Raw genomic sequence first — 25,579 nt, 5'->3', positions numbered from 1 at the left:
AGCGAGGCCCGAGTGGCTTGTAGACGCCGGGCCTCGCCAGTCTCTCCCCCACCCCCGGCTCTGGCAGCAAGGCCCAAGCAGCTTGCAGCCACCGGGCCTCGCCGATCTTCTTCCCCTTTCCCACAGCTCCGGCGGTCTCCTCCTCCTCCGCTGCTGCTGATCTCCTCCTCCCTCCCCCTCCCCCTGCGGCGAGGCCTGAGTGGCTTTCAACCACCAGCCCGCTGCAGTTCCAAGAGCGTTCCCTGCGCATGCGCAGGGAAGGCTCTTTTACTTTTGGGGGGGATTTAAATATCGCCCCCCTTTTTTCAACTTTTTAAATTTTTGTGCACACCTGGGGAGTGCCCCAAGTGTGCAGAAAAATCTCCCTGCCTCCCAGGTGCCCCCAATGTGCGGATTTAGATATCTGCACACAGGGGGTGCCTTTGCTATTAGATATATAGATATATGTATGCCCTTTTCAGTTTTTTGTGACTTTTTGCTTCACTCACTTTAGCTACTATGTTGTCAATTTGATTATTTTTCACCATCCACATAAAACTGATGCAGAAATAAGTGTTACAGTTACATGCATTACACACTGGGAACTTCAGTATGAGAAAATGAGATGGCTTGTAACTAAAAAATTACTGGTTCAATTCACATGAAGAAAACTGAAAAATAATTTGACTTTTTGAGTCAACAGAGCAGGATTAAGAAATCATGAATTATAAGCATTAATTAATTGCTGAACTCAAAAATAGCATACAGTATAAAAGCCAGCAGATACACTGCTCACTCACCCAGTGCCCACATTCCTTTTTGAATTTAGCAGCAAAACTATTTAAACCCCCAACAAAGTGGTTTTTTAAAAAACAGACAGGGCATGTTCAGTTACTTTACATGCAGCAGGAAGAAGAGGCAGGCTAGTGGGTCAGTACCCAAAGAACCACACAAGTTTGTCCAAATGCCCAAGAGGAATTGATACTTGTTTTCCCAGACACTTAATGCCATAAGAGGAGCTACTTTTGAAACAGAGTAAAACCTTTCCCCCCCATTCTACCATTCAGAGAGGAAAATTCTACTACGTACGCACAACTACCAGGACATCTAAATATACCTTTGTATCCTAGCCTATGACTGATAAGAAAAAACAGTGAGACAGAGACCAAATGGCACAGGATCTTCTTTGACAAAGGCAATAAGCTAATTTTGAATCTACTTATTTATTTAATATAACTTTATTTATTATTTATTTATTGTATTTATGAATCACCCAATCCCTGCCACAGCAGGGCCCTGGGCGATGTACAAAAGCCATAAAACAAAGACAAGATAAAACCAGTTGGAACATTAATAAAACATAAGACACCTTATTAGAAGACAGCTTATGGCTGACTGGTGGTAAACATTTGGTAAGTAAACAGTTTATCCTGCCCCTGATGAAGATGGCTGCTGCCTATAAGAAGTTCAGGCCACCAAAACCACTAAGGATACACAAGCCTTGCTGCTTGTGTCTTTATCTAACAAGCATTTATATACCAAACCAAACATCAGCTGGCTATAAAGATAAGCTGGTACAGCCAATATACATGTGCCCTTACCTACATTCACAATGCCCAAAGAGTTTGTGACCAGTATTTTGAAATAATTATGTATAGGGCAATTTTTCAGAAACTGACTTCTGTTATGAATATGATTTAAAGTCTTTAGCTGTTACAATTTTTTTTCCTTTTTACACCCATGAAAGCCTGAGAAAACAGAAAAATAGGGAGGGGATTTCCCACAGAACGTTTTTTTAAATTTTCCTACTGAAAAATTAGAAATTTGGGGAGCACTGGAAAAAAATCCAATGAAATATTCTCTTTTGGAATGAGTGAAATCTTATTGAAGACAAGGTGTTTCTTCCTCAAAAGTTTATTCTATGAAGATTTTTATAGACATTATTATAAGTCACTTCTGTGAATTTTATTTTTATACACAATAATTTCTATATCCAAATATTCCTATCATAATTGTATGACTATGTCCCTCCAAATAATACAGTTTCTTTTGTCTGCTGCAGAATTTGTGCTATTTTTAACTTTTCTTCTTCTCAGATTGTAAACATTTCTAGAAATGTCACACCTCTACAATACCTTTGATGTACAGGACAGTTCTACTACAAATGCTTCAATCCCCCTTACCTCCTCCCACACCTGTAATATAATTCAAGCAAGAAGAAAATTAAATTAAATATAAATGCTTAGAAAGCAATCTTAGAGCACAGAGTCCTTATTTTCTTCTGTCTACTAGCTACATTCTTACAGAGAGACCAGGTAATACATGGATCATTCTCGGTACAAACTATCCTTAGAGACAGGTTATCTTAGTAGGAAGGAAGACCTTGAAGGAATAGACAAATGGACTGTTGGAAAAAGCAAGGTAGTAACAAGGCTCCCCCCTCCAAAGTCTTGTAATTTTTGAGCTATACAAGTAGCTATTGTCAATACTGCAGCTCTTCAGTTATATCTGTGTCATTCTAGTTTTCTAACTCATTTTACACTAAAGCTATCCTTGAGAACTTATAAAACTGAACTTCCTCTGTCTATTTGTATTTCATTCTCAGTTACAGATTCCCCTTACTAATGCCAGGAAAAAACAGAAACAAAACCATACTATAATTGGACTTGCTTCTAGCAAAACCATCATTTTGCTAATCCCATTTATCTGCTATTCGTACATTTATTACTCACAACAATAAAAAAAACTGGCTTTCATTATTATTAAAGTAAGTCTTTAAGTGTCTGGAACAGGTTGCACTAAATACACCATGAATAAAATAATAACTGAGTACAACTTCCAGGAACGTTTGTATGCATCCATGTGTGAGGGTGATTTTGTACTCAGTGAAGTTAACAAATCCATAGGATACATTTCATGACTTCTGCTATGCTGCTATATTTTCCAATCTCCTCACATCCAATTTCTGGCCCACATTTTAATACAAAAAGATCCACAAACCTTAACAAAACATCATAAAATGCATAACTGTATGCAGATTTCTAGAAACAAGATAAAACACTGATTCGGTTTTCATTGATTAATCTGAATATAAGCAAGAGTTAAGAATTTTTCCATTAAGTGGAAAAAGTGGACACTGGAGAACTAAACCAAGCACCTACAATTATGTTGAAATACTGTACAGGATAAATACTTGGAAACAAAAAGGTCTTAATAATTCAACTGCTGATGATGAATGCAGAAATTAACTTTACATGTTAGCACAGAGACTAGCCTCTGCTAACCTAAATATGTGTCTCCTTTAAGTAAGGGCCAAAAAGCCACTTCAAGAACAGCTTTTCTTAACTGTTTCATGAAAAGCATCCCTCTCTTAGAGTTGTCAGACTCTGAGCTAACATTCATTTTAAATGGAGCTTTGAGAGATGCAAATACAGCCATCATCAATGTGATGCTCATTCATTGGCAAGAAAAACTACCTGGGCACAACTGCCTCTTCCAGTCTTGAAGTGAGAAGCAGCCACAATAACTTCCAATTAAAATGGAAGGCATCAGGACAGCAGAGAAAAGGTAGTAGAAGGTGGGCATATTTGGGTATAGAGAAATTAACAAAACAGAAGAAAAGGAAGCAAGAAACCTTATATTTAGTAACCATTTCGCTTCAAACCAGATGGAGTACACTGGCTGTCTTTTGGCAATGCAGAGGCTGCTTCACAGGTTCAAAACAGTTTCTCCCATTTTAAAAAGGTCCCTGCACATGAACAACTATGCACATCAGAGACAAAACAAAGTAGGAACTCATGTATTTGATGGCTTTACATATGAAGGCATTTTCTAATGTGTGGCAACATTCAATCCCTAATCTCTTTTTACCAACAACCTTCCAGGACTGCAGTGTGTCTTCTCCTGAACATATGACTCAACATAACTAAATAATTTCAACAGGAAGTCTCATGGTACAGTATTGTGCATGTTAAATCCCAGTGTGTTAAACTCGCCTCCAAGTAAGACAGCAGTCTTAAACTACTAATTTGGCTCTCCTAGCTGCTGAATTAGTGATTTTACAGAATAAAATCAGTAATTAACCTATTCACTTTGATAACTATTGCCATAAGAACAAATTACTAATTTTGCTTGCCATACTAATTTGAATCAGTAGTGATTTCTTTTCTCTGCCTTGGGGGTACAGGGGAGAACACTTACAAAATTAAATTGATAATTTCTAAGGAAAAAAAACTTTCCAAATTTAGTGTAAATATTCTACAATAAGTTGTGTCTATTTACCTTGTCCTAAGAGCTACCCAAGCAGCATCGATGTCAGCATACAGATTCTTCTCTGTTGGTTTTCCAGAACTTGCTCCATATCCAGAATAATCATATGAAAATATGTTGCAATTAATCCGTGAACCAAGTCCTATGTAAAAGCTGCTCATCTGACCTAAGTCAACAGCATTTCCATGTGAGAAAAGCAAGGTATACTTGGCGTTAGGAGAACAACGCACGAACATACAGGCAATCCTGTTACCTTTGCTGGTTCTAGTCATGAAACATTCAATGGCATCTTTTTCTCTAGAAGAGTATTGCCAGTCTGCACGATCAGAAAGATGTAGAGTCCAGCGACTCCCACTTTCATCACACATCAATGTATATGTGGGATCTGGGGGTAAAAATGCCAGTTTGGAAGCAATTTTGCCTGGACATGGTGGACAGCAGAATAGGCAGCAGAGTTCACTAAATGAAAGATTATTCATCTTCTAATCTGAAACAAGAAGGAAAAAAAATCAGCTACTGGAAGAATTCCCACAAACATTCTTTTAACATGGGTTTCAGAATAAGGATTACATACATTTTTGTACAACTTATAAGCGTTCTGGATTTTAATGCCTAAACAAAGTGTTATTAGTTGTTCAGTCACACAGTTGAGTCCAACTCTTCATGATCTCATGGATCGCTGCCTTGTCATGACGAGGGGGCTTGCGTGGTTTGATGGGGTTGTGGGCTATACCATGGAGGGCCACTCAGGACTGACAGGCCACAGCGGAGAACTCAGACAAAACGCGATCCACTGGAGAAGGAAATGGCAACCCACTCCAGTATCTTTGCCAAGAAAACGCCATGGACAGTAACAAAAGTGTCATTTAAGCACCTATAAATATATATTAAAACTGATTTGATCAAAAGTTGATTTGGCATATTTATATTTATTTACAATATTTGTAACCCTGCCTTTCTGCCCCATCAGGGCCACCAAGGCAGCGGAAAGTTTTAAAAAGCTTTACAAAATGACATTAAAAAAAATTAAAACCACAAGTTAAAAGCACAATACCTCCCCCTGTGATTAAAACATAGGACAGATAATACAATGTCCATCTTTATCAGTAGAAATGTAGTACCTTTATAAATAGTCGGCAGTGCCATTTTTAATTTGTTACATCTCAGAATTTTTTTCACAATGCTGAAATACCAAATAGCTTTATATTTTAAAAATGTATTACCTCCAGATTGATCTTTCAAACTATGTACATAGTATATTAGCACTGACTTCAAAAAAGCATATGAAAGGCTCAGGTTTATATACTCATGAAATTTGTGATATTTATAATTTGCTTTACACAAAGCTGCAACAAATTGCCCAAGAAACAGCAAGTCTATACAGAGATTGTTCGAAGATATTCACATTCAGTGCTAGACCCCAAGAAACACTGGTGATGTAGAGTTTACATCAGGCAGAAATTTAAATTGCTGTGCTATTGAAAATGAACAGATCTAGCTGTTCACATTACACTACATAAGAAGAGCCCTGCTGGATCAGAACAACAGTACGGCCAATGGGTTGGAACTGGCCCGTCCAGGGCTCTTATCTAGCCCGCAAGCAACTGGTCATTACCTTTACTGCCAGATGATAGAGGCCATGCATTATGTCCCTGTATCCTGTCCCAGTGCTAATGAGTAATAGGCAGTGGAAGTGGCAGGGTGTGCATCAGGGAGATACTTTAAAGAAATACTGTAAGAGTGTTAATATTTAAAGCATGTTTGTATTTTGAGTAAAAATGATATCGTTAATTGGGTTTGCCTGTGTCCTGTATTCTCTCTAAGCTGAGTTAGTGTGAGCTAGCTCACAGTTTTTTAGCCTCCGGCTCACACATTTTTGTCCTAGCTCAGGAAGGATGGCTCCAGAGCAAACTAATTTATGCAGCAGCCAAATTGCTCACTTATATCTTTAATGCCAGTAGCTCCCAAAGTAGAATTTTTGCTCACAAGACTCCACAGCTTAGAGGGAGCATTGCCTGTGTCCTTTTCATATCTCCCATATCTGGCATTACATTTTATGGCACACATGGCCTGGATCGACAAAGTGACATTTATGTCAGATCCAGCTGTTGTAACAAATGAGTTCGACAACTCTGTCTCACACACTAGCCAACCAGATCCTCTGGAGGGCCAACAACAGGGTATAGAGACTGAGATCTTCCCATGATGTTGCCTCCTGGTTCTGGGATTCAGGGGTTTAGTGCCACTGATAGATTCATGGAGGACAGGTTTATCTAATTCTCTTTTAAAGCTGTTTATTCCTGTGGCCATCACCACATCATCTAGCAGTGATTCTAATCACTCTCTGTGTAAAGAAGTATTTTCTTTGTCCTGAATCTAGGGCCCATCAGCTTCATTGGATGCCCTCAAGTTCTAGTATTTTGGGAGGGAGAAAAATTTCTCTTTGTCTGCTCTCTCCCCATCCCACACATAACTTTATAAACCTCTATCATGTCCCCCCCTTAAGTTGTCTCTTTTCTAAACTAAAAGGCCCAGACTCTTCAGCTTTTCCTCATAGGGAAGGTGCTCCAATTCCCTCATAATCTTGGTCATCCTCCTCTGTACTTTTTTCGGATCTGCAATGTCTTTTTTTGAAATACAGTGATTATTACTGTACACACTATTCCAAATGAGGCCACACTAGCTTTCTACTCACAGTGGAGACTGAAAAAAGTAATCCCCCACTTGCAGTCTGAAGTGGTACAACCCATTCTACCACCTCAGCAATACCTCATTTACCACGTCATACTGCTGCATATGTAGACCAGGCTTTAAAAAGAATCAAGGGTAAGGACTGGGGTAAAGCCTCATGTAGAGCTAGAAAAGGTCTGTGTACACACACACACATTAATATATACGCGCACACACATATAGATATATAGGCAAGAAAAAATGGCGAAGGAAAGGTTTGGAAGGTGGGGAACTGTGGGCTAGGCAGTTAATCTGACACAGGGCATTAATCTTTATTTTTAAGAAAGCATGAAAAGGAAAAATATGCCTGTCATTGCTTCTGCTGTGCCTTTAGCATTGTAATACGGATAGTCTAAGGGAGAATGATGGCCAAAAAGTAAGTGTCAGAACCCTCCTCAGTCTATCCTCAATGGCAGAGGAATTCCAGAATTTCCAGGGAAAGACCCCCTTATCCTGGCTACTACAGCCAGCTCCCATTCCACTGATAGAGATAGGGCAGATCAGGAGCCTTCCATCTCTCATTCCTCCCAGTCTCCCCCAAGACCAAAGGAGGCAGAGCTGATGCCTGAACCAGGCAGAGAGGTACGTGCATGGCAGCCTGAGGCTTTTCATGCTCCAGGTACATGCAGGAGGGAGACACAACTCTCTAGGTCTTGGCAAGATCAGGGTCTTAAATAGGACTACTGAGTTAAAGCAGCAGCAGCATCTCCTTCTATTATCCTCCAACTGAGGTTAATCTTTTATCTGTTTAATATCTCTTACAAAACCAGCTTGTGTTTTGCCCTGGACAGCTCCCTGCTACAAGGATTCTTGCTCTCCAGGTCCTTGCTGTGTCCGGTAAAGATTCCTAATCTTCTGCTCCAACTTTTGAACTGAAGCAGAGTTCCATTTTGGCTTTGTCTTGTCACCTTGCCTGATACCCTGCTGTCACAACCTCTGATCCAGGTGTTTCACTTTTTTGTCATAGATCCAGAGGAGTTAGTCGTGTTAGTCCGTTGCTGCAAAATAGTAAAAAGCCCAGTAGCACCTTTAAGACTAACAAAATTAATTGTAATTCTGCTGAAGACAGCTGTGTTTCTCAAAAGGTTAGTCTTAAAGGTGCTACTGGGCTTTTCCCTTTTTTGTGTATTTAACCATCCTAAAAACAAGTCCCTCAGGCCACCTCACCACCCATATCATCCTTTTCTAGTTTTTATTTCCCTTCACACAGGATCACTTAATCCTTTAAACAAAGCATAGCTGATACCAATCAGGCATACTGATTTATTCATGCACAACTTATGCTGAAAAATACATACATTTTATGGGAAAACCTGAGTTTGAGGAAACAGATCTGGTACAAAAAGGTGGTATACAATATAAGATAAAATATAAGAAACATAAAATACTTTTAAAGTATCTAGGAGCAAAGCCATTTCTCCACAACACCATCACAAAAATGTAGATTTTCATTAAAACACTTCGAATCTCAATCAAATGCCCCCTGGAACAAGCAAAAGGCACTTGGAGATTTTGGATACCCTCAGCCCTTACCAAGAGTATTCAATACATTAGGGAAGGGTCAGTAGTTTCCCCTCAGGTCAGTATAATATAGTGGATAAAGTGTTAGGCTTGAATCTGGGAGATCCAGGTTCAAATCCCCACTGTGCCATAGAAACCTCCCTCTCAAGGTTGTAGTGAGGATAAAAATGGAGGAGAGGAGAATGACATTAGTTGCTTGGGGTCCCCACTGGGGCAGAAAAGAGAGGGTACATATATAACCCTGGCTTGCATACCTACATGCCATCTCTTTTCAACCAATAGCAGCATCCAGTAGCTCAGCACATTTTTTTAAAAAAAATCTTCAAATATTATCATCTGATACTCATAAGCAAGGTTTTCATTATGGTTAAATGTTGAGATGCTCTTATTCAAGGCAGCATTTTCATTCAGCAGATCAATAACCAGCTAGTTATTCAATGTTACTTCCCTATAAGGCTTTCTTCCCAATAGAATAATGCATCTCTTCATATTTGTTCATGTCAATGGATCAAGAAAAAAAGGTCTCAATGTCTTCCCTTTTTAAGAACATAAGAACATAAGAGACGCCAATGTTGGATCAGGCCAAAGGCCCATCCAGTCCAACACTCTGTGTCACACAGTGGCCAGAAATACCAGTGCCATCAGGAGGTCCAGCAGTGGGGCCAGGACATTAGAAGCCCTCCCACTGTTGACCCCCCCCCCAAGCACCAAGAAGACAGAGCATCACTTGCCCCAGAGCCCCTAGCTATACCTTGTGGCTAATAGCCACTGATGGACCTCTGCTCCATATGCTTATCTAATTCCCTTTTGAAGCCGTCCATGCTTGTAGCACCCACCACTTCCTGTGGCAGTGAATTCCATGTGTTAATCACTCTTTGGGTGAAGAAGTACTTCCTTTTATCCGTTCTAACCCGACCGCTCTGCAGTTTCATGGAGTGCCCACGAGTTCTTGTATTGTGAGAAAGGGAGAAAAGTACCTCTTTCTTTACCTGCTCTTTCCCATGCATAATCTTATAAACCTCGATCATGTCACCCCTCAGTCGTCTTTTCTCCAAGCTAAAGAGCCCTAAGCGCTTTAACCTTTCCTCATAGGGAAAGTGTTCCAACCCTTTTATCATTCGAGTTGCCCTTTTCTGCACTTTTTCCAAAGCTATAATATCCTTTTTAAGGTGTGGTGCCCAGAACTGCACACAGTATTCCAAATGAGGTCTCACCATTGATTTATATAGGGGCATTATTATATTGGCTGATCTGTTTTCAATACCCTTCCTAATAATCCCCAGCATAGCATTGGCCTTCTTTATTGCAGTCACACACTGTCTCGACATTTTCAGTGAGTTATCCACTACAACTCCAAGATCTCTCTCTTGCTCAGTCTCTGCCAGTTCAGACCCCATCAATGTGTATTTATATTTAGGATTTTTGGCTCCAATGTGCATCACCTTGCACTTGGCCACATTGAACCCCATTTGCCATGTTGACGCCCACTCGCCCATCTTTGACAGATCCCTTTGGAGTGCCTCACAATCCTCACTGGTTTTCACCACCTTGAACAACTTTGTATCATCCGCAAATTTAGCCACTTCACTGCTTACTCCCATCTCCAAATCATTAATGAACAAGTTAAAAAGCAGTGGACCAAGTACTGATCCCTGCGGTACCCCACTGCTTACCACCCTCCACTGAGAAAATTGCCCATTTATACTCACTCTCTGTTTTCTATTAATTAGCCAGTTTTTGATCCATAAAAGGACTTGTCCTTTTATCCCATGATTTTTGAGCTTACTTAGGAGCCTTTGATGAGGAACTTTATCAAAAGCTTTCTGGAAGTCAAGGTAAACAATATCTATTGGATCCCCCTTGTCCACATGTTTGTTCACCCCCTCAAAGAACACTAATAGGTTAGTGAGACAAGATCTTCCCTTACAGAACCCATGTTGAGTCTGCCTCAATAGGTTTTGTTCATCTATGTGCCTACTAATTCTTTCCTTAATAATGGTTTCCACCAATTTACCCGGTATCGACGTCAGACTGACTGGCCTGTAATTTCCCGGATCTCCTCTGGAACCCTTTTTAAAGATGGGGGTGACATTAGCTATCTTCCAGTCTTCAGGAATGGTGGCAGATTTTAATGAAAGATTACATATTTTTGTCAGAAGATCCGCAAGTTTACATCTGAATTCTTTCAGAAGTCTCGGATGTATGCCATCCGGGGCTGGTGATTTATCAGTTTTTAAGTTGTCTATCAGTTGTAGGACCTCCTCTCTCGCCCCCCCTATCTGACTCAGGTCTTTCAGCACCCCTTCTGAAACCAGCTGTTCTGGAGTGGGCAAGCACTTCTCATCTTCCACAGTGAAGAAAGAGGCAAAAAATGCATTCAGCTTCTCAGCCATTTCCATATCATCCTTCAGTACTCCTTTTACCCCTTGGTCATCCAAGGGCCCCACTGCCTCCCTGGCTGGTTTCCTGCTTCTAATGTATTTGAAGAAAGTTTTATTGTTGGTCTTTTTGTTTTTTGTTATATGCTCCTCATATTTCCTTTTTGCCTGCATGATCACATACTTGCATTTTATTTGCCACAGCCTGTGTTCCCTTTTATCAACCTCACTGAGACTAGCTTTAAAGACTAGTTGTAAAACAATAAATAAGTCAAGATAAATTTGAGACTCTCCATTCAGAGTGTAGAGGTCACTTAACAGCATTTTTACCTTCTCTTTTGAGGTGGAAGCAGTGCATGTCAGCCAAACAATCCAATATTCCATGTATAACATTCAGTATTCTAATATACTATTCTGAAAAAGAAATACAATAACCTTATCTTGTTATTTAATTCAGTTTGTGTTCCATAACCCCAAAGTTCAAAACATAAATAAAGGATGGGAAGCCACACTTCTGGTGTGCAAATAGCAGGACACAGGGCAACAGCTCCACGAAAAACAAGATGGCTCAAAAGAATTTTTTGCATAAAAGTACAAAGGAAATGTCTGCACCGCAACTAAAAAGACTGCACATGAACACCAGGACTCAAGTAGCTAACATGCTTCTATTCAAGTAAGTTGCACTAGGCAAAGAATAGAAGTGATTTTTTCCCTCTCAATGGTATATTGAACTAAAATAGGACTGCCATCTAAAAGTTTCTCCCAAGGGTTAGAGCGATCTTGGTAACACTGGAGGATGCAGCAAGATCGGGGCTCCATTTTGAGTGGGAAGTACCCTAGAAATCACCCCTGCACACACTGCATAAGCAGAAGTCATTCTGCTTGCACAAGAGCACCTTTGGATCTAACCCAACACAATCCAGGAATGATCCTCTAAAATGATGTGTCAAGAACAAAGTTATGTTTTGCAGGGGAAGATTAGATTATTTCAGAAAAATGGCTATGTCCATCTAATCACTTTATAATGCAAGTAAAACTGCTGATAAAATGCATTTTTCCTAAATGGTCACCCCTGTGTTGATGATAAAAGTTAACATCAGCTTACCACATAAAGTAAACTACTTTAAAAATAAAACTCCTACTGGCTGTAAAAGAAATTAAACTTCTATCCTTCTCCAAGGATCAGACATCAGTGCAATGTAGATCCCCCCCCCCATTTTGTACCCACAACAATCATGGCTCCATCCTAGCCTATATTTTAACCACTATAAAAGCTCACTGAAAACTGTTAAAACAGTTCAAATTCTAAATATGCTTTTGAAAAAGCTGAAGTACTAAAGAAAAGAACTTTGTGCAAGTTGTGTGGCTTTAGGTTTTACATTGCTGTTCCTTGCACCCTAAGAAAACCTGCCAAGATTAAACTACTTAGGTGAGTTACTAACTGATCTTCCCTATACTGAAAGTTATTAATAGTTCACTGTCCACATAGGATAAGGTAACAGGCAGAGAACCTCAGAGACTCTCCTGGAATGAAAAGATGCAAATCATAGTTCATCAGATCCAAAGATGGCCAATACCTGGAAGGAACTACACACCTTTTCAAACAGAATCGTATACAACAAAGTGATCCTGCCAAGCTAAAATCCATAAAGATGCAATATATGTTATACATGAAAATGGAATAACTAAACTGCTAAGCTGTTTTCAAATCAGGCAGCAGGTCTTCACTGGGGAGGCATAGATGCCTGAAGTGCAGTATGTAGCTCCAAGGAAAACAAGGTTGCACTTACCTGTAACTGTTCCGAAAACAAGGCTGCACTTACCTGTAACTGTTCCAATTCCACCTGTTCCAAGGACTTCACCCCCACATCTAGCCTCAGGTCATGAGCAGTGTTCCCCCTAAGATGAGTTAGTGTGAGCTAGCTCACAGTTTTTTAGCCTCTGGCTCACACATTTTTGTCTACTCCTCATCAGCCTTGAATTTTAGAATCGAAAATTATGAGACCATAATGGGGCGATACCAGCTGTTTTTATGGCAGAGCTTGGATAAATACATAGACATGCTTCCAGAAGGAGACTAAGGGCCTCACTAAGGTGATTCAAACTGAAGTGTGCTGTCTTTCTAAACAGCAAATAAGTGCTGGTAAGAACTCCAAAGGTGTCTGCCAGCACCCTATGCCACTCTTGGTTGCATAACACCAACTTTTCCTTTGGATATCCAGGCCAGAGTTGACGAACTGCCATTCGAGTATACATTGCTCATCACACAGAATACTGATGAATTCTTGTCTGATATAAAGAGCAAGCAAACAGCTCGTTCTCTGTGTCCCCACAGCAGACACAGCATTATACTCCAAGGCAACAACCCTTTACTCTTGCCTTCTACAAACCCCATAGGCCCCAGGCTCCACAACCTTACATGTATCCTCCTATGTGTCAGTACCAGAGCCCTTCAGATGGCAGACGCAGGGGTGATCCACAAGAAGGACACTGGGCAACAACAACAACAGGCCTCAAAATTTTGACTATTGACCTTGGAACCCAGTGGTGGGTTGTGTTTTACTGAATGTTTAGCTGAATGTTTTGTACAGTAGAATTCTATATGTACGGATAACTGGATTTTATCAATTGTTGCACATGGTTATAAGTTAGAATTCTGTTCTTCTCTACCTCTTATCCCTGGTTCTATGGCTTATGATAACCCATTCCCTGAGCTGACTCCTCAGTTGTCTGAATTATTGTGCAAGGGAGTGGTGGAGGAGGTTCCTGTGGGTCTCATTACTCAAGGTTTATATTCCCATTTTTTCCTTGTGGAAAAAAAACAAGATGGTGGCTAAAGGCCTATTTTGGATTTAAGATCATTAAATGAGTTTTTGGTTGTGAGGAAGTTCAGAATGGTCTCTTTATTGTCAATTCTGAAATTCCTTTCCAAAGACATGTGGTTTGCCATTTAGATCTGAGAGATGCTTACTTCCCTGTCTCCATTGACCCTCCTGACAGGAAGTACCTTCACTTTAGGCAAGGTTCCCACATTTTCCAACACACTGCCTTGCCATTCAGCCCAGCCAATGTTTTCACGAAATGTGTCACTGTGGTAGTGGCACACTTGCGGACCGAAGGTTGCATGATTTTTCCTTATTTCAATGACTTGGCCCTTGGTCTCTGATACTCAGGACTCCTTATGCAGCCAGTGTTCCCCCTAAGCTGAGTTAGTTTGAGCTAGCTCACAGTTTTTTAGCCTCCGGCTCACATGGTTTTTTTTGTCTTAGCTCAGGAAGGATGGCTCCAGAGCAAACTAATTTTATGCAGTAGCCAAATCGCTCGCTCACAACTCAGGAAGAGTTGCTGCTTGGCTTCAATAGGGATTAGAAAGATCTGGTTATATTTTAATTCCAATATCTCATAAGTGCAACGTGGGGGAGGAGGAGTCTAGCAGCACCAGGGCTCAAGAACTTAGAAAGCTTACACTAAACCACATTACTATGAAAACACCTCTGAAACTTCTAACATATCATAACCTAAACAGACCAGGATATGATCCTGTTGTAAAAAAGGGCAAATGGCATAATGGATCACATTAGCAGAACCATTATATAAAAGTTAAGACATTTTAATTAGGGATATGCAACATTATACCTAATCCATACTTTTATTCAAATATAACCTGTAGAATTTGTTTCCAATCAGCCTGACAGGTACTCAGACACCACAAAACCTAGACTAACAGATTACTGTAGGAATCAAGATCCCCCCCCCCCACGGGTGACATGTGCCAAACCTACATAGCACAGTCCTCCCCCCCCCCCCTCGTTAAGTTGCTGGGAAACAGGTTCATGATAGACAAGGGTGGAATTCACTGCCAGGGGACACAGTGATGGCTTCAAATGGACAAATTCTTGGAGGAGAGGACCATCAGTGGCAGCCATGATGACTGAAGGGAGCCTTCATACACAGATGCAGCAAACCTCTGAACACCAGAACTGGAAGACACCAGTAGGAGAGGACCACAACTTCTATGCGATTTGTTTGGCCCTCCAGGGCAACTGGTTGGCCACTGTGTGAAACAGTACAATGGACTACTGGTTCGATGAAACAGCCTCTATTTATGTTCTTATCATTGTGGTGGTATTATGAATAGCAATCTTAGTTTTGATCACGCCAACAATCCTGTAACCAGTGAAGTAGAACAACTGAAGCTGCCTTTATGACTAAAATCTAATGCCATTCTTATGCTGCCAACTTGAATTGTTGAGGTTTTCTGAATTATTTAGTGTCAGGTTATTATTTATTGTTTTATAAATGTTGTAAACTGCTCTGAGTCCACTTGCAGGGTAGGGTGGGATATAAATTGAATAAACTAACTAAAGTAACTAATTATTGTATTTTCTATTGCAGGAGAAAGGAGTAAGGGAATATTTCATAGGTCAGTTTTCCAACACAGTTTTGTGCATCTGAAGTGTATTTTAATGAGCAAATAAGTATCTATAAGATTATACTGAAGTTGGAGATGTGTCTTCAGTGGATATTTAGATTCAGAGAATATGCAAACTCTTTTCCAGATTATTCTACACAGGCAGACTTCCAGTCACTATAAAGGATGCCAGCTAATAGCAATGTATACATAAAATGGTTCTAGTAAGTACAACTTTTAAATAAGAAGAATGCAAACTGCGTTTATGCTTCACTTCATTCTGCTGTGTCCCTCTTCCTAAGGCCTAATAGCAAACTGAAGGATTAAAAATGACAAGTGGAGTTCCGGAGACATAGTAAGTATACACAGACTAAGGTGGGAAATAGGATGACAGTGAGAAAGTGGTCCTCACCAACCTAATGCCACCCAATGCAAATGACATAGCAGTTTTTTCAAAGTGGGAGGTCTACTATAAGCAGCTTTGGGAACCAACACTTCTCTCTGTACTCTTCCATTAATTTCAGAACCAGTATGGTAACAGGATACTGAACAAGATCACTCATTGAGGAAAAAGTGACACTTCTTTCCCAACTGATATCACTCAACTGCAGTAATGTTCTTTACACCTGTATTGCTTAATACCAGTAGAATTACAAGGCAGTATGTGCTAAGGAAAGCCACATTTTACACAAAGTTCCATAAATGAACACATCAGTCTTTGTTTTACCTCAGTTTTACCTCAGTTACACTAGGGGTTCTCATGACATTTTACCTTATGACCAGTTAAAACGAAAATTTTCCCTACTAAATAACATTTGCAGAATACACATGAGAAGATTTTCTGATGCTGTATTTTTTTCATACATATTAAAGACACCAATGGAAAACATATCCTTCATTACATCCAAGGAAAATAATCTTGCAGCAGAATTTGCCACATGGAGATTCTCATTAAGTTGTCTACTCAATAAATATTAATATCCATATTGGTTAATTACAGACAACACTGTTTCCTTAAACAGGTTTCTTTTGAAAGTCACTAACAATCAACAAATGGACAGCTGGAGCCCAGAGACCACAGATTGACTACAGGAGCTGGTGGGGACATCCTAAATGAAGACTTAAGGCAGTTTCAAAGCAAGAGATACAAATTAGAAGTTTTGCTTTAATTAAAGTATGCATATCAAGACACTGCAAATGTCCATAGGATTATATCGTAATTTTGTCAGACTTGGAGATGTGCCTTCTGTGGACATTCAAATTCTCTAGAAAACTACATGAAGTCCTTTCCAGACCAGTGGCTCCCAACCACCATAAAGTCATGTATCACATGACCAGGATTCACTGAAGCCAGCTAATTACAATGGAGTACACCCGAATATGAGCATGCACACAAGTCAGGGATTTTAAAAAAATTACTCAGTTGACAAGCCATGGATGCAAATGCTAAATCACTGCATCATGTAGTTTAAACTAGTATCTTCAAATCTACAGAGGAAAATGAGTGAGTTCGCTTTTCTGTTTCTTCATAAGCTAAAGACTGTATTTTAAAAAATACTGAGCAGTATGACCCTGGACAAATTAACTGCAAATAGTATTAGACAATGTTTATGATATGCTTTCCAAAGCATCAAGCTGAGCATTATATCAGCAATTGGTCCATTCCAAATAAATTTATGTTTAAAAGGAAAAGTTACTAACAAGCAAAAAGAGCAGCGATGAGTCTCAACCTGTAACCTGAATCAGATTGTGTCAATATTTACACATGCCAAACCACCACAATATAGCATTTTCTGTAGAAAAAGAAAAAAAAATCACAACAAGCTGCCCATTCATAGCTACTGAAATCCTGCATTGTGCATATTTCACCATCTCAAACTGGTACCTCTTCCCACAATCACAAGACTGAAGCTTAGGATAAGCTTTGGAAACTCAACCAGAAACACAATGTTTTCCTACTCATTTAACTGACAAGTCAGGCAAGCTAGAAGCAATTATTTACAAGTGTCCCACCCTACAAAACAATTCTAAGCCAAAATTTTGTTTACACTTTCTACAAGGCTCAGTATTCAACAGGGCTAGAAACGGATACGGTGGCGAAGGGGAAAGGGGTGGGGAGAAAGAGAGAGCAGCTTTGTTTAAAAATAAAGCCTGCGCTGCTTGGCTTCGCCTATTCCCTCGGAACAGTACGCTTTTATACCCAGGAGAAATAGCTCCCTCACATACAAATGAGGTACTGATTGCACTGTAACGTCCTCCTCCCTTGGCGAGGAACGTTTCTACCGTAGCACCCTTTCCTCATCGTAGATCACCCGATCCACCCCCCACCTTCCTTCGCCGCTTTCCAAAGCGTGCGAGATGAGCGCAGTCGTTACCACTGATCTGAGTATCCCTGCACAAACCCAACCGGTCTCATCTATTGCAGTGGTACCACACCGCCCAACCCCCTCGACCAGTGAGCCAGCCAGCCAGCCCCTCTACCCGCCTTCGAGGAGGGACGGGCTCTCCCTTACCTTGCTGGTCGCCGAGACTAGGCCGTCGAGAATCAGCAAGGCGAGGCTCGCATACTGCAGAGGGCTGAACTCGAGGGTCTCAATTAAAAAAAGGGAGGGGGGAGGAGGAAAGGAGAGAAGGATGCGCGCGCACCGAAGCCCAAGGCCGCCTATCCCTGAAGGACGAGCTTGCTCAGGGCGGCTCCAGGTAGGAGCCGGCGGGATCCGAATCCTACTCCAGCTCCCTCCGTTCCACAGAGGAGAGACCGGCGCAGGTTCCCTCCGTCCCGCCTCAGGCCCAGCCCTCTACAAGCAAGGACTGCTCTGTCAAGAGCCACCACTTCGTCGCCGGCCAAGGAGGAGACGGTCCCGCTCACTCACCTCTTACCCTGCGCTCCTTGAAGAGCGCGCGGCCAACTGCCTGGTCGGGCGGCGGCGGCGGCCCGCTTTCTCGCTCACAGAAGGAACGCACACAAGGGCTTCCCTCTCACGCCTCGCAAACGGCCGCTCGAATGCTTGGGCAGCAGTCGCTTTGCGCTGGGCAACCGCCTTGGCCGGTGCCTGTGGCAACGGCGGAAGAACGCTCCACTCGCGGCAAGCTCCGAAAACGGACCGAGAACGAGGCAAGAAGCCCGACAACGACGAAGGGCGAGGTCGTGCGACTGTGGCCGGCCGCCCCGGCCTGCCTCCTGCCAGACCGCCCGTACACCCGAGCAACTGGATTCGTGAAGAGAGAGCCAGGGCGACAGAAAGCAACCGAGGGAGGCGAAGAGGCGGGGCTTCTGCCTCACTGACCGGCCGCTCTTGAGAAACCCACCAATCCGGGGACACCCTTTGCTCACTGCAGCCACCAATAATCCTGGAGAATGCTCGGTTTCCTTGTGGCGCCTCAGCCAATCCGATGATAGGAGAGCGAAGAGTAGCCGCTCTCTGAAGGTTTACTTCCGGGTGGGAGTGCGTGCGTTTGTATGTGAAGAATGAGCTCGCAGAGGGGGAACGTGGCTCGCACGCGGCCCCAGCGGCACCAGAACGCGGAGGTCTTCAGAAACGATAAGCATGATACCAGTACCCAACGCAAGGTGTGTCAGATATGTCTCCCTTGTCCAGAGAGGAGAATTGGGCCGCACGGGGAAGTGGGTGGCCGCTCACCATTGGCTTGAAGTCAGAAGAGTGTATGGTGAGGGTTATTTCTGTGGTTACGGGACTGAGGGTGGGAGGAATGAAAGCTTAATAACTTTGACAGTTCGAAATAATATTAGTGGTTTTGAACGTACTAGGAGTGGGTTAGTTACAATGGCTTGGGTTGCCGGGCGAGTTGTAGAAAGTAGCATCTTCCAAGTGCAATTTTAAATATACTTTGTTGTTATTGTTACGGATGGGGCAGTTTAGGATGCAGAAATGACTGGATTTAAGGTGAGAGTTCTCTTGGTGCGATCCAAGGAACGCTGATTCGTAGTAGTTCATTTTAGTTGGTTGGTTTAAAAAAGTTTAAACGATAAATGCTTGAGCATTCAAACAAAAATGTTCTTATTCAGCCTCAAAAGTTGAAGCAGTTGAGTGGAGTATCTGTGCATAGGAGGAATAAACATGTTCCTGTGACCTACAAGCGGCTCTTAAATTTTTAAGGTCCCCTGGAGAGGTAATCTTCACCTGCAGTAGCTGTTGCAAGAGCTGAACCTTTCAAAGGAAAGTCTCTGGTTGCTGTTGACTCATGTTATTTGAACCTAACAAATCATACATTGGGAAGGCATGTAACCCTTTTTTGTAGATTGAGAACTGGCAGTTTTAGTGACTCGTTAATGAGTCATTGACTACACAGGGAATCAATGACAGAATTAGGAATAAAATCCAAATCTCTTGGCAGCAAGTTATTTGAAAGTGTTGCATAATTCTGTTTTAATCTACAAGCAAAACAGGGCTTTGCCTGTTTATACACCTTGGTTGTAAATCTGAAATAATTCTAAAATGATTTTTAGTGCTAGCTAGATAGTTTAAAACAGTTATTGTATATTATGATATCCTTTTGGTTAAAACTAACTGTAATTAATGTGTTTGTTGGAATGAAGGTAGGAATAAAGGAGAATGTGGCAAATGATGATCAAGAATTACATGCAACTGAGTCCTGTGGTCTGCACAAGAAGGCCATTACTCTGGTAGCTCAGGCCTGCATAAACTTCACAGTATTCTGTGCTTGGACTACAATACAATGTCAGCATGGCTAGGTGCAACAGTATAAGGTGCTACTGGACTCTTGCTCTTTTCTACTGCTACAGAAAAACTAACAGGGCTACCCATCTTGATCTATCTACACTTCAGAAGCTTTTGATGAGCAGGAGCATGAATTCTGTTGAAACAGGTGCAGCAGCCAAAGACAGGTGGCCAAGTGGCATCAACTAGGTGAATCCAACAAGCCCTACCTTAAAGAAACTGGTATAGGCTTTGGGCAAAGCAGGATGTTGAGGCAGGCACAGAATCCCATACCTTCCTCTGTCGAAGTCCCAAATTCAACAGCAAGTTTAAACCGCGAGGGGAACTGTAATGATCCAGAGCACCGCAAGCTGTCTTTAACCGCTACCAGTCTCCAAAAATCCACTTTAATTGCCTTTTGTAGACCTTTATTTCCTGCTAGTTCTATGGCATTATTCAATCTCTCAAAATATTACTCCCCACATGCAAGGGCACAGATGCACATCCAGCACCTTTCCCAGGCTGCCTGCAAGTGGGATGCTGCTGGGCTGGGATCAGGGAGGTGGGGCCAAAGAGGTCTTTCCAGCAGCCCTGATGGCAGATGCAGGAGCCCCACATGCTCTGGCTGGAGGAGGAGGGGGTGGTAGCAGGCAGCGCATTAAAGCCTGGTGTCTCGGCCAAGGGCCCAAGAAGGCTCACAGCTGGTTTGCCAGTCAAACCTGGTGAAAGACAGTCTGGCCACCACTGCCACCTGTTTATCCAGCAGGATACATGGATCTAGGAACACCCCCAAATGGCAAACCTGTTCCTTTAGGAGGAGTGCAGCACCCTCCAGAACAGGTGATAACCCATTTCCTATGTCAGACCTTCTCCCCACCAGTAGCACCTCCATTTTGTTGGGATTAAGTTTCAGCTCATTAGCTCTCAGCCATTCCAAAACTGCCTCAAGGCACCTGTTCAGTTTTCTCAGGCTCCTTGGGATCTGCTGGTAGGGCAAGATAGAGCTGAGTGTCATCTACATGAGCAAACCATTTCGTTGGCATAAGATTTAGTGTGTCACCCATATTTTTATAAACTTTGAGCACTGTGTCTGTCATTGCATTTAGAATAGTATGGTAATTCGGTTTACCTATAGCTAAATATTTTAATGGCAGGACTTCAGAGAAAGATGTTTGTAGGCTTGAGGCAACCATCTAGTTTGGTCACACATATGAATGGCATTGTGACTGGAAAAGCCAGCTCCAACATTGTGAGGGAAGCAGGGAAGGTGGAGTCACATTCCCTATGGCATGAATAAAAATTGGGTTGCATGATTACAGAATTAAATGTATGTGTAGTCATCAGCATGTAAAGGTAGACCAATATCTAAATTATTCCATATTTATATTCGTAAAGAAAGCATTGTAACACTCAAAACCTAGACAAACTGCTCATAGTATCTTGATTCCTAAATGAGAGAGAACTGGTTCCTTGTCTTTTTTTTTCCATATCCACATACTAATATGGCTTCAGTATACTTGGTGCTTACTGTGCATCTTCGTATTTGCTGTCAGACTCTGCATAATTGGCAAGAAGTTCACTGGCTTGAGTTCCACTGACTTCATTGACAGACTAATATGTTTACATCTTGATATTAAAACTACAGCGGTTCACTTGGTTTCAGTGGGATTCTCAAGAAAGCATGTTTAGTCAGGCTTAATTTTTGTCTAGATTGCACCACTGATTATTTTTTCATTCAGAAAGGTCTTTAGTAGATAAATGTTTATATATCAGTAGTATATTTTTTTCTAGAAGGTGAGCTCTTAACTTTTTGGAGACCTAGTATATGGGATATTCATTTAAAGTTGCATTCATTAGCCAAAAATCACTGGTTAAAAATGGTCATCTCAGTGTGGGAATTTTCTCAAGTCAATGGACTGTGTGTCTTGGTTCAGACATCTCACTAAACCATCATTTAAACTAGCTTTGGTTAGTGCTGTGGAAACTGTTTCATCTTAGGAAGGGCTGACATTCCTAGAGATGGACTAGTGTTGGTAGAGACAGCCAGGCTAGGAAAATCCCATCACTCTGGGATCAGTACGTTTTTATATATTGCAAGGAAAATAATTAATTCTTCTGATGTGAGTAGCTGCTGACCATTGGCTGCTACTTCTTTGTGGGTTCCAGCAGTCCCAAGTTTCAGAGCCCAGATTGGCCAGGACCTTCAATGTGGGGGGAGGCTAGGAAAGTAGGTGTTCTCCCTTTGAGCATGCACACACATCTGTGCATGACACCCAGAGAGTGTACACCCATTTTCTCCAGACCAGTGTGGGGTTGGGAGGACAAATGCCAGGTAACTGTAGTTTTCCGAGTTAGGTTAGAAATCTTTCTCTGTTTATATTTCCTTTCTTAGAATCTGAACCCTCATTTCTGTAGCCTGTATACCTAATAGAGATGTTGATAGTGAAATAAAGCTTTGTATTATTTAAGAGCTAAAGAGACTGCCTTCATTCTTACCCACAAGCCTTGCCCTGTGCGTGTTACCATACTTGTTTGATGGCCTTGGCATCAAACTGGTGAGAGGCTGAGTTTCCAGGAGACTTGTGTGACACAGAGTGTTGGTCTTGAAGGGCCATTGGCCTGATCCAACATGGCTTCTCTTATGTTCTTATGAGAATAGGGCCAGGACTTTCTCTGTAAATATGTCTCTCTGCGTGGTGTGGAGGTGGCTTTCCTCTTTTGAACTCTTAAAACACGGATGAAAATGTTCTATTTTGGGGTTGGAAGATAAGGAATATTCCTTGTGAGTAGCAATGATCACAGCTTAAATAGTAGGGTATTTAAAATGAGATCTGCCATACTGATCACTTGTTTGAAGTAGTCAGTCAGGAGATATGTCAAAATATGGTAGCCCTAGAGGAGAGTATTTGGTGTGGGAGTGCATCAGGTACAATGTGGCTGTGTGTGAGGCAATGACCACACTTCTGGTAACATGGGGGTGTGGCCTAGTATGCTGAGCTGCACTGTCAGGGTGTGGCCTATGTTGCGCGGTGCGTTCAACAGCCTAATATGCTAATGAGTTTCTGCTGTTGGGTGTGGCCTATTATGCTAATGAGTTCCTGCTGGACTTTTTCTACAAAAAGAGCCTTGGTTACAAATATCTGGTCACTGGCCACTCCATTAACTGTGGTTGGTTTACATCAAACCAGGATCACATGGTGTAAAGATGAACTGTCAACCACAGTAATCTTAATTACATTTTTGTCTGAAGTACGACTACAGACATTGTGGTTTAATCTTGCCTTATTCCCCTGTGTTGGTCTTGTCACAGTTCAAGTCAGGATACCAACTGGGTCTCTGTGAAGGAAACAGCAAAGGCAATAAAACCAGCATTTGAATGACTGTAAGCAGAATCCTGGTGTTACAGAGTGATGACACTAAAAACAAACCATAGTAGTTGAACCAAGCCTATCTGCTTTCACGTTCTACGAAGTGCATGGAGTGTATTTTGATGCTTGTGGGACTTTATATGCTGGTATCCCATAATCACACAAAATGTCATTTGTACATGAATTCATAACATACAGTTTCAGATACTAGAAATCAGTGGCCAGGAATAAAGTATTCTGTTTATTTTATGTGCTGCATAAAATGTTGGGAGCATCTGAAGCTTTTGGAGGTAGTATTAGGCTTGATGGAGCGCTAAAGCTGGGAAGTCCCATAGGTGGTAGACTGGCTGTTGCTGCTAGTTTATTTACCCTGCAATCCTAAACAGAGTTAACCAAGCTAATCCCATTAGCTTCAGTGGATTTAGAAAGATATAACTCTGTTTAGAATTGCACTGCTAGTGATTTAATAAGTAAGGCTCTGTACAAACTGTGTTTATACTGGAGTGGAGAAAAATGCAGAATCTAGCAATCTGTTGGTTTTTTCCCAGAATCTCAACTTTTTTAAAAAAAACAACAACAACCAAGTTTCTAGCTCTTTGGACTATAAGGATAGGCAAAATCTGCTGACATTTTGGAAGGAGAAGTGGCTGCAATAGATTTTCAATGCCTAGGGCAAGATTTCAGGGCCTTGTGCAGCTTTGTGCTCCTCTAGATGACTGGCAAAACCAGAATAAATTATGCAGAATAGTGAGAATTGCAGACTAAATTAAGACAACAGAGGAATATATGCAAATTTGCATAAATATATGCAGGAGTTTAGCTTTGCTTGGAGAAGAATTCCAGTTGCTTACGTGCAGAATTCTAATTGTGTTTAAATTGTACAGTGCACACAGTCCTGCCCATACATTTTTAGAGTCACTGCATTTGCAAATATTTGGACATAAAAGAACATTACACATGAAGTTAAGGTTTGCCCTGGATTATGTTTAGCCAGGGGGAACCAAGTATTGCCATGGTTGCTTAGAAACTGACATGTTCTAATTCCAGAAGACTGAGTACAGAGTAAGAGATTTTTTAAAAATATTCATGGTTAAGTTCTTCATAAAAGGTGGCTCATCAGAAGTGCATACTTGAACTAGTAATGCTATGTGTTTATTCTGTTGTTGAAGCTAATCCACATTGGAGACACTTTCACTTTTTAGGTCCACTGCATGAAAAAGAGTGGAGGGCATAAGCAGAACGGAGCAGCTGAAGAGAGATTGTGGATGAACACGCACAGAATTGTCTTTACTCTTGGGTTTGTATGTTAGTACAAGCAGGATAGGTGTGACAGTGCCCTGAATACAGATAATTGAAGTGGTGCATCTTGGATAATTGAGACAGTTGCTTCTCATGACTCTACTTTTCATCTCTTTGTGCTGTGCAGAGTAACTGATTTAAGCTGGTTGGCATATCTGCCACATTTACGGTTAGAAACCTTATGCAGATGTGCCCTTCCACAATGTGTTTAGGCTTCTTCCCCACCTTTATCCATATGAACTGGGCTCTTTTCCTTAGAATGCACACATTTACTGAAGTATGATGGTATTTTCCCTTAGCAAATGTGTGCTGAAGGCAAGCAGCTGTCAACACCTCTTGTCTATCTGAAACTGCCCAAGCCATTTTTTCTCTTCTTCAGATGTGATCCCTTTTCATTTAAGATTTTGTGGTGATGCTTACTCAGCAGCCTCGGGTAAATTATATTTCATTTTGTAAATGTAGCTTGTATATTCCAAATTATTTTGAAAATAGATTCTGAAAATCCCAATCTTTCTTTTGTCCTAAATTAAATTTTATTCAGTGTAGTCTGTGTGGCTATAGCCATACACCATGCCACAAACTGTTGGGATCATTCTGATTTTTAAAAAACAGGCATTAGTTTTAAGTATTAGTATTTATCTCTTTCCAGACCAGTAGCATTCAGCAACTCTAATTCTGTACATTGTTGTCTATAAGTATTAACTACAGCTTTCTCTAATGGTTGTATGAAGAGTATATCTTCCTACAAGCTTTTGTCATTGTTTCCTCGCCAGCATTCGGTGTCATTGATTGCTTTATTTTTCTGTGATGGACTAAGAAAAAGAATAGAGCTTTTTATTATTATTCTGGTGATTTCTAAATCATAATTTCCCTGGTTTCTCATTCTGTATGTGATCCTTAATGCAGTATCAGTAGACTGGAAGAAGTTAGTATTTTCAGAAATCT

The 25,579-nt window shown here is 41.3% G+C and overlaps 2 protein-coding genes across 4 annotated transcripts in view; one reads left to right on the top strand and one right to left on the bottom strand.

Annotated features, from left to right (window-relative positions):
- ABHD17B (abhydrolase domain containing 17B) overlaps nucleotides 1–18,545 on the bottom strand; it is a 23,664-nt gene extending 5,119 nt beyond the window's left edge. The window contains exons 1-3 of one of the 3 annotated variants that reach the window (XM_015406975.1): nucleotides 18,162–18,545; nucleotides 11,208–11,291; nucleotides 4,261–4,735 (exon numbers count right to left, since the gene is read on the bottom strand). In XM_015406975.1, the coding sequence (XP_015262461.1) occupies nucleotides 4,261–4,727 (467 nt within the window). In that variant the 5' untranslated portion in view covers nucleotides 4,728–4,735; nucleotides 11,208–11,291; nucleotides 18,162–18,545. Of the gene's footprint in view, nucleotides 1–4,260; nucleotides 4,736–11,207; nucleotides 11,292–17,801; nucleotides 17,852–18,161 lie in introns of those variants that run through there. The other 2 variants (XM_015406974.1, XM_015406977.1) reach the window with 2 other exon arrangements.
- A 183-nt stretch (nucleotides 18,546–18,728) lies between these two features.
- LOC107106783 (chromosome unknown open reading frame, human C9orf85) overlaps nucleotides 18,729–25,579 on the top strand; it is a 39,716-nt gene continuing 32,865 nt past the window's right edge. The window contains exon 1 of the mRNA XM_015406978.1: nucleotides 18,729–18,859. Within this exon, the coding sequence (XP_015262464.1) occupies nucleotides 18,758–18,859 (102 nt within the window). The 5' untranslated portion in view covers nucleotides 18,729–18,757. The remainder of the gene's footprint in view (nucleotides 18,860–25,579) is intronic.

The sequence above is a fragment of the Gekko japonicus genome, unplaced genomic scaffold, assembly GCF_001447785.1.
Source record: "Gekko japonicus isolate JY-2015 unplaced genomic scaffold, Gekko_japonicus_V1.1 scaffold1623, whole genome shotgun sequence".
NCBI lineage: Eukaryota > Metazoa > Chordata > Lepidosauria > Squamata > Gekkonidae > Gekko > Gekko japonicus.
Note: the sequence above shows the minus strand (reverse complement) of the source record. Positions and strands in the feature narration are given on the sequence as shown.